The 13,275-nt window shown below is 41.2% G+C and overlaps 1 protein-coding gene across 5 annotated transcripts in view; it reads left to right on the top strand.

The window, feature by feature from the left end:
* LOC129727080 (mucin-2-like) overlaps positions 1 to 13,275 on the top strand; it is a 33,920-nt gene that overhangs the window by 1,761 nt on the left and 18,884 nt on the right. For 4 of the 5 annotated variants that reach the window (XM_055684508.1, XM_055684509.1, XM_055684510.1 and 1 more), the window contains exons 2-4: positions 2,114 to 6,143; positions 7,149 to 7,240; positions 7,307 to 7,587. In XM_055684508.1, the coding sequence (XP_055540483.1) occupies positions 2,335 to 6,143; positions 7,149 to 7,240; positions 7,307 to 7,587 (4,182 nt within the window). In that variant the 5' untranslated portion in view covers positions 2,114 to 2,334. Of the gene's footprint in view, positions 1 to 1,742; positions 2,044 to 2,113; positions 6,144 to 7,148; positions 7,241 to 7,306; positions 7,588 to 13,275 lie in introns of those variants that run through there. The other variant, XM_055684511.1, reaches the window with a different exon arrangement.

Here is a 13,275-nt window from a genome sequence, read left to right as displayed (position 1 = left end):
TTCATTTTCACACTTTTCCAATGCCTATGTTTTGTAAAATTTAATACTTAATTGATAGGAAACATTTTTTAGTACACCAAGAAATTTTTCCGAAGATTTTATGCAAATTTTTAGCTCTTTTTTGCAAATCAGCGGATTCGAAACATTTCTTTTTTCACCGGGTTTCTTATTTCATGTACCTAATCTGAATATAAAAACACTACAAAAAAACGAGGATTTTGTGTAACTTTTTAGCTCATTTTTGCGAATCAGCAGATTTTGACCATTGTTTTCCATCTTTTTTATGTGTTTATTTACAATATAAATGTGCAGTTGAATCAAGAACCCAGAATCTAACTTCTAAACTGTACAAAGGACTTTCCAAAAAAGGGTTATCAAATGCTTGTATGATAAAATATCCTATAATGGTATATTTATAATTAGCAAAGCGGACCTTACAATGGTTTGAAAAATATTACAACCTTAAAAGAATCGTGATTCGATTCACTTTTTTTCCTAATGTTGTTTTGGATCCAAGTTAAATAACTTACTATCTCTTACTATATACGTTTGTATAAATTTTCTTAAGTCATATAAATAGTTGAAGATTTTAAAATCAGTGTGTAAATCACACTTTATTGAGTGTCAACCAAAAACAGTTGAAAAACATTTGTGTATAAGGCTACTGACATACTGAGGCGTCAAATGAAGCGAAGCGTTGAGCGTATAACAAGCGGAATAAACAGAAGCGTTGGGTGAAGCTTCCTATGACATACTGGAGTGAGCGTCGCAGATGCGTTGTGTTGTCATATTCCTAGATTCCAGCACCGGTTTTGTTTAGAGGAAATATGAATTCGTCCAATGAAGATTTGTTTGCCTCTTCAAGCACGGTAAATCACTTTTTCCCGATAATATTTTCTATCCGAAAAATGACCTCTTTTTCTTTTTTTAAGATTTAAGACCAAAATAAAGCGAAATACAAAGCACCTGGCGATATCAGGTTTAGTCTGACATGGTATTACTGCACTAACATTTTATAAACATTTTAACATTTTCTAAACGAAAATGTATTCTATTTGCTTTTTTTTCAATTACCGAACCAAAATAAAACAAATATAAAGCACCTGGGTGAAAGATTTAGTCTGAACAAGGTATTACCGCGTACGTCTACGCGCGTCAAAACACTACTCGTTCTGTTTCGCCACCTCTACCGACGCGTCGTTGCCGCTCGAGTATGACCGGTTTGAGCGTTTCATATAGACGTTCGAAGAAGTAGCTCGGACGCCTTTGCGACGCTTCTTGCTTCGCTTCATTTGACGCCTCAGTATGTCATTAGCCTAAGGCGAAATAGCATTTACAAGGAGTTTCAATAGCAAGTTATTTGTTTGGTGAATAAATTCATGCCAAATTTTGATTTATTTTGTGGTAAAAACTACAACAATTCAGATTCAGTTGATATTTGAGACAATTCACTCTTAAAATGGGTTCAGGAATTATATGTCGTGCTCTCATTATTCTTTCACCATGTGGTGACAACACGGTTCTTTCACATAGCTAGCCAATTTTAGTTTAACCAATTTTTCGCCCATAATCCCACAGTGCGAAACCAGTGAACCACGGCCAACGAACGAGCGATGATTACTGAAATCCGCGTAACCGTGTACACAACTACACAGCCCCCAGCCTGCTGCTAGCGTGATTGTGTGTTAGTGAATCCATACAATGCCATATTCGTCGAATTGCTTGCTCTGATCTGCTTGGCTCTGCTGCGGAGTGCCGTTTGCGGACTGTCTGAATCGGTTTTGTTCCGTGAGGCCCGATTGCGTGCTGGCTGCTAGTGATTGCAAGTGATTTCCAGCAAGTGATTCGATTCGAGCTGTTGTGTTACGTGCGAATCACTTGGTGCAGCACCGCGCCAAGAATGGGGTTAAAACTTGTGCTTTCGAGTTAGTTCCCCTCCCCCGGGGGAAGTTCTGTGGCCAGTACGATTTCTTTCAAACCGTTTCCCCGTGGAGAATTGTGTGCGTTTATATAGCTATCTCTTCGTACTCGATTGATGATAATGTTCGTACCATGGCATCGAAGAGGAGAATCAATATTATTACAAATTTACAACCATATTTTCTTCCTTTAGTGAAACCTCCATCAGTGCTGTGGAAGTAAATTTTTAAAAAGTGATGCAAAGAAATTGAGTTAAAAAGTGATACGTTTTTGAACGTGCAAAAATAAAGAAGAACAAGTGTTATTTGAATTAATGAGAAAAAGTTCGTGATAAACAGCATAAGCAACTAGTGTAAAACTAAGTAAAAATTGACTGGAAGAAACACGAGATGCGTTCAAAACAGGTGAAGAAGAATGGTCGATTCGTGTCCGCTGGCTGTCGCTGAGAATGTCCGTCTTTATTGTGGCACTAACGGCAACTACAGCAGCGGCAATACCAGTAGCGACGAGGACCAACATCGAAAGCAGCTGGAAGTGACAAAAATGAACAGTGCAAATGTGCTGGAGGCTGAAACATCGTCACCCGTCGAAATTATAGAGGATATCTATCGCAAAGATCATCCACTAGGCGAAGTGTATATCTTGTCGGAAACCGAAGAAGATCAGGAGAATGATGAGGAACCGGATGAGAATGGCTCTAGCGTGATTGTAATGGGAGGTTCGTCAAACTGCGACCAGGGATCAGCTATCCTTACTAACTGTCAAAGAAAGGATCTTTCGCAGCAGCAAAATAATAAGCAAAACGATAAACCAATCGACAACACACTTAATGACGATATTGAGATAATAGAACTTTCGTCATCACCTCCCTTATTAGACTCGGATTGTAAGCAGGACAACGAACCAGAAACGATAAGTAACGAGGCTGGCACACAATTTGTAAATAATAACGATAGTTCTGGATTCGCGCACAAACGTACAGACGATTTGGATAAGAAAACTGCCAATAACGTCGCTCTGACGAATTGCATAGTAACACGGACGACGCCACAGGAATCTCCAAAAGAAAAAAGTCCGAATCCTTCTAAACGGGAAGAGATGGGTGTTTCAGAGGAGAATCGAAAAGTCGAACCACTAAAAATAAATTTAAACCGGGAACCAATTCGAACAATCATAAAACTTCCGCCGAGTTTGGGATCTGCATCGGATCTGCAACCTTGTTCGCCGAAGATTACAATAAAACCTTTGAAACCACCTCCTTCACAGTCACAGGATTCGGATGTACCACCAGCTGTTAACAGCATTCCGAAGTTAACTATCAAACCTATCGTGAATCCTGAAGAATGCAACGCGAACGCGTCAGCTTCATCTTCAGAACAGATGCAAATCATTCCCAAATTGCACATCAAGAATCCTCCCTCGGACAGTTCCGGTGCAGACGGAGCTGAGCCACACATTGTGCCTAAGCTAACGATTCGCGGCGTCAATCATAGCAATCTGTCCTCTGGAACATCTGGAAACAACAGCAGCAATGAGACAATGTCCGATTCGACAACGCAGAATTCTGCCAGTTCATCGCCTCCGATGGTTCCTAAGCTAACAATAAAAAAGGATAATCATCATCACCACAGCAGTCATCATCATCATCACCATCATCATTCGCACCACAATAACCGGGTGGTGGCCAAGGACGATGAATCAACATCGTCGACGACTTCTCCCACGACTTTAAAGCTGCACATCAAAGCAATACCGGAACCACCGGCATCCGTACCGAGCTCCAGTGGAAATAGTTCCGGCCCTGTGCTCACCAGTTCCGAAGGCGTTAAGTTAACGATAAAGCCTATTCCTGAACCACCATTGCCAAAACTCACTATCAAAACCAGTTCTCTGGACAGTAGCGACGCCGCGGTTGTTTCATCCACTAGCAGCAGTTTTTCTCCGAAGCTGGTATCACCCCCGCCAGCATCACCATGCGATCAGCATTCGAACATTACGTCCACCATTCCCAAACTAACTATCAAACCTATTCCCAAACCCCCTCCCTCTGTGCCCCGCGATCCTGCTGAAGTACCAATTCCCAAGCTGACTATCAAACCAATGCCACCGAAACCGGCTGCAGCTTCAGAAGATAGCTGTTCAAGTGAAACCAGTATTAACTCACTAGAATCCTCACCAATCTCGTCATCGTCATCGTCGGCTCCTAGTTCGATCATCAGTTCTCCCTCGGTAGTTCCCAAACTTACCATCAAAGTTCCAAAAGAAGGGGATTCCGTCGTTACTTCCCTGCCTCAGCTTACCGCCGCCTTCAGCACTTTCACCGCAACGACTGCATCAACTACGACACCGTCAATTCCTGTCGTGACAAAGCTGAACATCAAGCCTATTCCTCCGATGCCCCTCAAAGTGACACCACCTCCACCAGCACCAACAACTTCACCAGCCAAGCAAAATGTACAACCATCGAAAGAGCCGCAATTCACGGTTAACATCGATTTCGAGGAGCCAGAACCAATCATTATTTCGAAAATCACAAATAAAACTGTTCCTGGAATGAAATGCCACGATTTGGAATCGCACGAGGCCACATTGAAATCGAAGGTGGATTTCCCGTCAACGACGGCATCAAAAATAGCCAACAGAATCGTTCCTGGCATAAAGTATCCCGAATCAGAAAAGCATAAAGCCACATTGAATAAATCATTGTCGAAAGTAGAATCCCCGTCGTTAACGACATCAAAAGTCGACCCGTCCAACAGCTCAGAAGGTGGCAACATTACTAAACAACCACTGGAAGTGACGACCAATTCTAAATGCTTGGATTCCGGTTCCGAATCGCCCCGGATAATCCTTAAAATTAATAAAGGTAGTCTGTGTGCTAAGGCGACTACAATTGCGGATCCAGTGGTTGGAAAATCTATGGAAGATAATCTCTCGAATGAATTAAAAAGACCAATGTCAGAAGCTGTCAAAAAAGAATCATGCGAGGCTCCGGAGAATAAAAAAATCAAAATGATTTTCAATCATCAGTCTAACACGGGCATCGCACTATCCAAACTATCAAATTACTTAGAGAACGATGTGATAGTAATAGATGACGATAGTAAATCCGACACTGTTGAAGACACGGCAGAACGCGTTGAAGAACCAACCATACCCAAACCTCCCCCGCTAACTCAAATACCTAGAATAAACTCAATTCCCCCGGAGACCCAAAAAGCAGCGATGATACCGGTGCAGCAGCCAGTTTTCGAAACCGGTAACAAGTTAAAAGAAATGCTAACAAAAGCCAAACGTCAGCGAATACCTGCTACAGCATCACCCCTGCTTGATTCCGAATCTCGTCCGAGGCGGGCAGCCGCACTCCAGGCAATTCCAGCATCCGTACTATTGCGCAGAAATCCGACTGTTGTGCCACCTCTAGTACCGCCACCTGTAGTTGGGCCACCAGCGATTGTGCCCTCAAACATTACTAGCGTTTTGCTGCTTGAAAACGACGAGGGTTCAAGTTCCGACTGCATGATTATCGATGATCCATTAACACTGGCTGAAAAAAACGGTACATCCAGTAACAGTAACAGCAGTGGTTTCAGTACTCCTTACACTGTCACCACAGCAACAATTACTTCTACCCCAACAATTCCTATTCCTTTGCTGACAACGAGTTCAACCGGAATGCCTCTCATTCTTCCTCCGAAAGTTCGCATGAACACCCGTAGTGGTGCCGGAATACAACCAAACGCTACAAAGGAAATGCTCCCGCGGAAAACTCCGGACAAAGACTCCGGCTTGGATGAGGGCAAGCTTGAATCGGAGGACGCTCCTACCCCAGCGAAGAGGCCCCGTGGACGACCAAAGAAAATAAACCTGATTCGAAAGGTCTTGGAAGAAGTTCGTAAGGATTCGGGAGAACTACTTCCTTCGCTTCAGGCAGTACCCGAATCGAATGGTGGTATGAGCTCCTCTGAACTACCACCCATGGGATCTCTTCCCAACGACATTCGGGTTTCGCCCCGGATAGTGCTGAAACCACTCACCCCGTCCCGGTTGGAGTGCAAAACCTCTCCCATGCTGACAGAAGTTTCTCCTCACATACCACCTCCAGCAATGCCAGCAACAAAACCCTTAACCGAGGATGCATCAAGCTTGTTGCGCGATCCGCTAAGTCTACCGGAGATGAAGCCCGAGGAATTGTTCGCTACTGTGGAACCAGTTACACCAAAGTAAGTGACGACTATTTTTTTTACCTGAGTACAAGCTGGCTGTGGTACCTTCATTGGTTTAGTGCCATTAATTCTAAAAAGAAAGACTATCTCAAATTTATATGATCTTTCTTTTCGAGATGGCAATTTTAAGGACTTTCTTATACTGAATGAAAGATTTTTATTCAGTAGCGGCTAGACCGACTTAAGACTGACTCCGTTTTCAAAATTTATCAGAAAGCGCAATGTATTGATTCTGATGGCACAATATAAGTATCTGATCAGATATAAGAACTAAGTACATAGTTAATCAATTTCAGAACTGTAAATAACTTTCACTGACTGGAAAATATTCCTTTTTGTTTTTATAGACGCTCTAACAGTCAGGTTTCGATTTAGCTATCGTTTAATTAGAAAAAATACTATGTAAACTAAGGCATAGACCTGTAACCTTGGATTTATAGCGGAGTACAGTTACCGTGAAAATGAAAATCTGGACAGTCCTTTAAAATCATTGTATTGGCAATTTCAATACACCGACTATTCTATGTTGATATAAATTTGATAAAGTGAGCGATAGTCGTAGGGGTAGCCTTCTGTTTTTATCATCATGGCCAGCTTCACCCCGGTGCGAATTCTCGTTGTAGAAAAAAATTGCTCTTTATTCTAGCGTTCCAGCACCTGTTTTAATTTACGTTCACTACGATCGAGAACGAAACAACAGATTACCGCTGCTGCCATCAGCTGATTGTAGTGTCCCCCTTTTTCCGTATCTCTGCATTTGAACACAATCGGCAGTGAATTGAGAGACACTAATGGTAGTAGTGGAATCTCGCAAGGACGGACTGTGTACCCTTTGGTTGTATTTAGTAGTAGCGGTGCCGCGCCGCTATTGAAGGCCGGAGTTTCGCGCCAACCTATTTCCTCTCACGTTTTGTAGCGTATGCCACTTGCCAGTCGTACTTCACTTTTAGTTTAAACGTTAACTATTAGCAGGTATTAATTTTCCGGTTTAATTCGTTACAGACCCCGAGGGAGAGGCCGTGGTCGAGGTCGTGGCCGGGGGCGAAATTCCGCATTGGCCAGAGGGGCAAAATCAGCACCAGCACCTATTATCAGTGAGTAGCTATTGAGACTTTTCAGTATTTGAAAACTTATGTATTGTTGTTTTTTTTTCTTCTCAGATGAGGACGGTACTATTATGCCACCGCCGACGGATTCTCCCATGGCAACACCCGTTCGTCGAGGACGTGGTGGTGGCCGTGGTCGAGGTGGCGGCCGTGGTCGCGGTCGGGGTCGTGGTGTGGGACGTGGAGCAGGACGTGGAGTGGGACGTGGTCGCGGTATGGGACGTGGCCGTGGACGTGGCAATTGGCGTTCTAAGTCAGCCAGCCCGCAAAAAGCTTGCAGTCCAGTCAAAACTGTTCCTCAAGATTTTAACGCCTTTATGACACCGGACGACACGGTAAGTAACGATTGTAAATATTTTTGCTACCTGTTAAAACAAAAATACGCCACTCCTTTCTATTGTGTAATTCTTTGTTTACACAAAGTTCAATGAACTCCTAAACTAGAAGGTACGATTTGCCTAAACTTGCATTTTTTCTAGTAAGCAAATCAACGTTTTCATTGCGTAGGGATAACGTAACAAGCAGCTAGTGCGCGAGGTTGGATCCCATTTCACACTTTGGTGGGCGGTCTTCTGTTCCATTCTACTTCATACACGTCGGACGAACTGTTCCACCTAGCCACCCAACCGCTCTCGTACGTTCGCTCTTTCGCTCAATCGCCATTCACCGGGTAGAAACTGAAACTGGTCGCAAACTGCTCGATTCTTGGATTCTGGTCGTCGTCGTCGTCGAGCGCATCACTTTTGGGCCGCCCAATAGCTGCTCCCGAGCATCTGTAGCGTCCGCCCGTGTAGTTTATAAACCCGTGTACGGAGGAGAGAGGAAACCGGCGAAGGCATTTTTTTCTATAGGATACGTCATTGCCTTTTTGTTTTGCTCCGGGTATTCCGCTCCGCGCGTCCACGTTTCCTCTCTCTCTATTCGCTGTTTTTTTTAGTCGGTGCCGGTGTTCGATCTTCTATCCTCCAGCGGTGGCGGCTGTTGCTACTCAGTGCACACGGATGGGATGCAAAAGTCCTTGCAAAAGATTCTATCGGACCGGTGATAAAGAGCTTCTAAAATAAACTGGTTGATCGACGAGTAGCGCAAATGCAGCAGTATGGGCGGTGGGTGTGGGATTATGCGTTGCATGTGCTTAGGAATATTTATTTTATATTGTTTATTACATTTCATCAACGGTATTGTTACAGTTAAGCTATGATATCTCTTGTAAGAAAAGGTGGACATAAAAATAATTTTCATTTGTGATATTTTGCACGATGTGAGCAAAATTCAAAATAATCAACAGCTAATTAAAAATAGAAAAACATTGGTTTGCTTGATTGAGGCGTTTTGAATTTGGATTAGAAGAGTTTTTTTAATACTAGAAAAAGTTCAACTAAAGCAAATAGAATCCAGGTCGAGAGATTAAGGGTAACATTTGCATGGGTAACATAAAGCATTTGCAAATTTTATACTACCAATGCAAATGTTTCCATCTTATGATACTCATGCAAATGCCCTCATCTATCTTAGGAGGTCTGAACTGACAACACAATTTATCAAAGGCTTTGTTTCCAGCGCTTCTCGGTACCTTCTATGTTACGTGACATCAACTTTCGAAAACCTGCCACACTCTATCATCCACCCCTTTATTTTCTTTGAAAAGTATTTTGAAGTCCAATTGTTGCTCATCAGCTAGTAGTATGTGAATTTCACATATTTGCTGTGCTGAGAAATCATATTCTAGAGCAAATTATTTATATTCGCCTAATTGAACGGGGCGACTACCTTAAAGCCTTTAACAGTATGATGATCTTGCGAAATTAAATCTTTGATTTTTTCGATGATTCGGAGCTCCTCTTCTAACTTTGCTACTGTTTAAACTCCTTGATCAAGATGAGAAATCCACAAAAGCTTTCGCACTTGCATAGCTAGTTGATGATTTATGGTTAGTAGGCAAAACTTTTCTTTGTCGTCAATTTCATACTGACACTCTGGTTCTTTTGTAACACAAACAACAGCAAAGCATTTAATTATTCCTGCACAGCAGTACGAGCATTGTTGGATTTGTTCAAGTAAAATTGCTTTATTAGATAGAGTTAAAACATCTACAAAGTTTCGTTGAATTTTGAAATCTATATATTAGGTATATTAGCGCAGAGTCCGTCCGTAGTGAAGAAATCTATGACAAATCATAATTGTTAGCTTAGCTTAGCTTGACTAACTGCACATATCAATGGTTGCACTCGGTGATTGATCGGGATCAGTAAAATAGCACAGTGAATCAACTGATTGGGGCTGGGAGTGACCGACCATTCTCATTGTACAAGTTTTAGTTACTCAATACTCGACGCCAGCCATGTCCTTGCAATCTGGTGGGAAGAGGGAAAGGATGCAGGCGTAACCTTTGCTATTCGAAGACCGTGTTAACCTCTGCATCTCCACAAGGTTTTTCTAGTTGAGAAGGGTAAATTGGATCAGGATTCACCTTGATAAGTGATGCGATCATAAATGTACTTTTGATCTATGACGAATCGTCAATGTACAGAGAAAGTAAAGTAACCTAAAAGTTTTAACTACAATTGTGTTTTTTCCAAAAAAAAACTGTTGAACACTAGCAACTGTATTATTTTTTTCTCGCAAAATAATTATGTACCTGCATAACAAATAATCGTTCATTAAAAAGAAAAAAAGAAGGAAATCGCTCAGGTAGTTTTTCGCAATCACGACAAGATTTTTTTTGAAAACCCGTTTCGAAGTAATTACGTCAGAAGTTTCGAGTTTGGTTTATGCTGCTTTAACGGGGTGCACTTTGTAACGCTGTAACTTCCTACCTATTGTTCAAATCGCTTTGCAAATTTGGAAAAAAGTTATCAAAGAGTTGTACACTCAGGTTTTTACGAGGACTTTTTTACAAGTTTTTTTCTACATGGACTTTTGAATTACCGCGGTTTTTACGCGGATTTCCGAAATTAACGCGATCTAAAGTGATCACTGTCACCGAAAAAGGACAATATTAAAAACTTGTTCTAGAGCGTCTCGGTTTTTTTTTCCTAAATCGTTCCTTGATGTTCAACTTGAAAAATGCTTCCCTGACCAGGTTTTGGCCCAAAACGGCAACCGGTGGATGGCCCTTCGGAAAATACGGAATAACCGTAAAATAGGACAATTTTCGAAACTGGTAGACCGTAGAAAAGGCATATTTCACAACTAGCCTTTAAGCTTCCCATTTTCTAAATTATTCCATGTCAGGCAACTAGATCGGGAGTGGTTCGCTAATAAGGGCACGGACCAAGTTGTTTTCTAAAAAACACTTCTATCTTATATCATACAGGTTATTGGATTTTATTTTTATTTATAACCCCATGAACAATCGAAAACAGTATTAATGAAATAAATACTCGAAGTATTACATGGCCGCTCCAAGCATAACTGTCCCATATTCTGTGCAAACCTTTTGGACGCTGGGACAGTTATGCTTGGAGCGGCAGTACAGAAGCAGGCAAACATGTAAATGCACAAATCACATCCCAACAATGATTTTCAAAATTAAAAAAAAATGATTTTCAAACCTGACAAAATTTGAGATGTCATCTGTCATCCTTCAATCGCGTCATCAATAAAGTGTAGTAAAAGTTGGTGATTGTTGTTGTTCTATGAAATAATCGATAAATTTTATTTCATGCAACCCTTTGCATTCATTAGGTCCAGTCCACACAACCGACTGTCGATTGCCACGGTTGATACATTGTCACATATCCTCAGAAAAGTTAATTATTTTTAGGGTTGAACACCTTTAAACATTACACCAATTTTTCGACGTAGAATTACGTCTTGCGGTAACCTAAATAGGGATCCAATTTCAAAAATCGAAAACATCGAAAGCGTTTGACAATTGTCCAATTTTTTTTTCATTGTTGTTACAGATTTTTATCAGTCTACTTGTATGTAGTTGAATTTTTTCTACCACTCGCCAAAACTTTGTTGATGATGACAAAAACTACGCAAAATCACATATTTGAAAACCCCTTTTTTCTATGTGTTTTTATTAAACCCCAACTGTGATTAGAAGCTGCTGCAAATGCGCGGTAGTGTGATGTTCACCACAATTCTTTGACACTGTGCATAACTAGCAGTATATATGAAACTAATTCGTTTATAAACAGAAAAGCTCGACACCAGGCATGTCTCAACCCGCCACACCACCGCGTGTGTGTTTCAAGCTAGGTCACGGAGAGTGTTTTTATTACCCTTCAATGCTTAACGGGTGACAACTAAAAATTTAGAATTTTTTTGAGGCTCTCTCACTCCCAGGGGAAAAATAACAGGAGGGTTGTGTGCAAAGCCACGACCGCAAGATTGAAGTAGAATACTTTTACAAGAAAGATAACCCGGCTGCTTGCGTGTCAGTCATTTTTTTTTTAGTAAATAAACGTTGACTAATTAGATCAATCGAATTTTGCGCTTCAACAAGGATTGACCATTTTCAATAACATAGTAAGTTGCTTGTCATGGTTGAAGCTTGACAATTTTTAAATTTTGAGATGAAATTTTTTCGGATGTCGTGCTCATGACTGAAGGAAAATATAATTCAGTACGTTTTGAGACACGGAGATGAAGTAAAATTTATAACTTGTACAAATTAAAAATGTGATTTAACTCATTAGAAAATATTAACTCTTGAATCAAGTTTTTATTTCATCCTGAAAAGGACATTTTGTTGTTCAATTTAGTATCGGATAAGATGCCGATCACATCTTTGCGTTATCACTGACAGGGCGAAAAAAATATTCCTTGTGATAAAGTAAACAATGAAATACTGATATAACACTCAAAACTAGACGGCTAACGTGTTGTCAAAATGAGTCAACTTTTCATTGAATGCATTTACTAGTGCCCACTATCGCACAGAGACTGCATTTCACTAAAGTGCCTCACTGCATCAGCCGCTATCGATGCTGGGATCCGCTGCAACTAGTTCGCTATCCATAGCCATGCCACAGTTGTGGCCGCTATACGCTGCCATTGGTATCCACTGTTTCTGCATCAGCTGGCCCAGCTGCTATCGTTGCTGGAATCCGCTGCAACTAGTGCGCTATCCATTGCTACGCCACAACTGTGGCCGCTTTCCACCATCGCTGGTATCCACTGCACTGCTAGTGCTGCTGCTAAGGGAGGACGACTGTTGTTGTCGCTGTCTAGAACTATTATGAGCGGCTTCGGCTGAAACAGGCTCTTATATAGGCCAAATGGTATGTTTTAAATTGCAAGGTATATGATTCTGTCGACCGTGCTTGGGAAGCAATCATATAACGACCAATCAGAGGTCGAATTTTTCGTTTCGACAAGGCTTGACTATTTTCAATAGTACAATAGTGTGAATAATAAAACTACAATTATCTTCTTTTGGGAAGATTTTAGATTTTCATTTCACATCCCTATGTAGCCGAACTTCCTGAGAGAAGTATTCTACTTCAAAATGTACTGAGCGATGACACTTTTTTGATGACATCCGAGAGCGACCCTCTATGGCAGTGTTGATATTGGCAAAATAAAGACAGCCGACAGATAAAATATACTGCGACTACCGTACAGGGTTGATATTTGTTGACACTCTTGAGTGAAAGTGAAAAAAAGCATCCATGGACGTTATTTTTTTACAATCCTTTCAGAGTTCTCCCTTCCCGCTTTTTGCATGGAAGTGAACTGTCAAAACACCTCATTATATTTCATGCGATGGAAGCAAGACAACAAAATCAGTTTATCAGTTAACGAAGATTGTCAAGGCATCGGTCAGTGTCAGTGAAAAAGTGTTTCGGTGAGGTTCGTTTTGTTTGAGTGGACTGTTTTTTTTCGCTTTGAAGTGAAGATCATTTGGTTGGATTTGTCGTTAAATTTGATTCCGTAACCGTGAACGATGCGCACGATCTATTTCATCTGAGTATAACAGCACGTTACTAGGACAAAAATCTAGTGTATCTGAAAGAATGCTGCGATCATTGGAAGTGAAAATTGAAAATGATTGGTTGTAATTTTCGGAG

Source organism: Wyeomyia smithii, chromosome 3, assembly GCF_029784165.1.
Source record: "Wyeomyia smithii strain HCP4-BCI-WySm-NY-G18 chromosome 3, ASM2978416v1, whole genome shotgun sequence".
Taxonomy (NCBI): domain Eukaryota; kingdom Metazoa; phylum Arthropoda; class Insecta; order Diptera; family Culicidae; genus Wyeomyia; species Wyeomyia smithii.
This window is presented reverse-complemented; position numbering and strand designations above follow the sequence as displayed.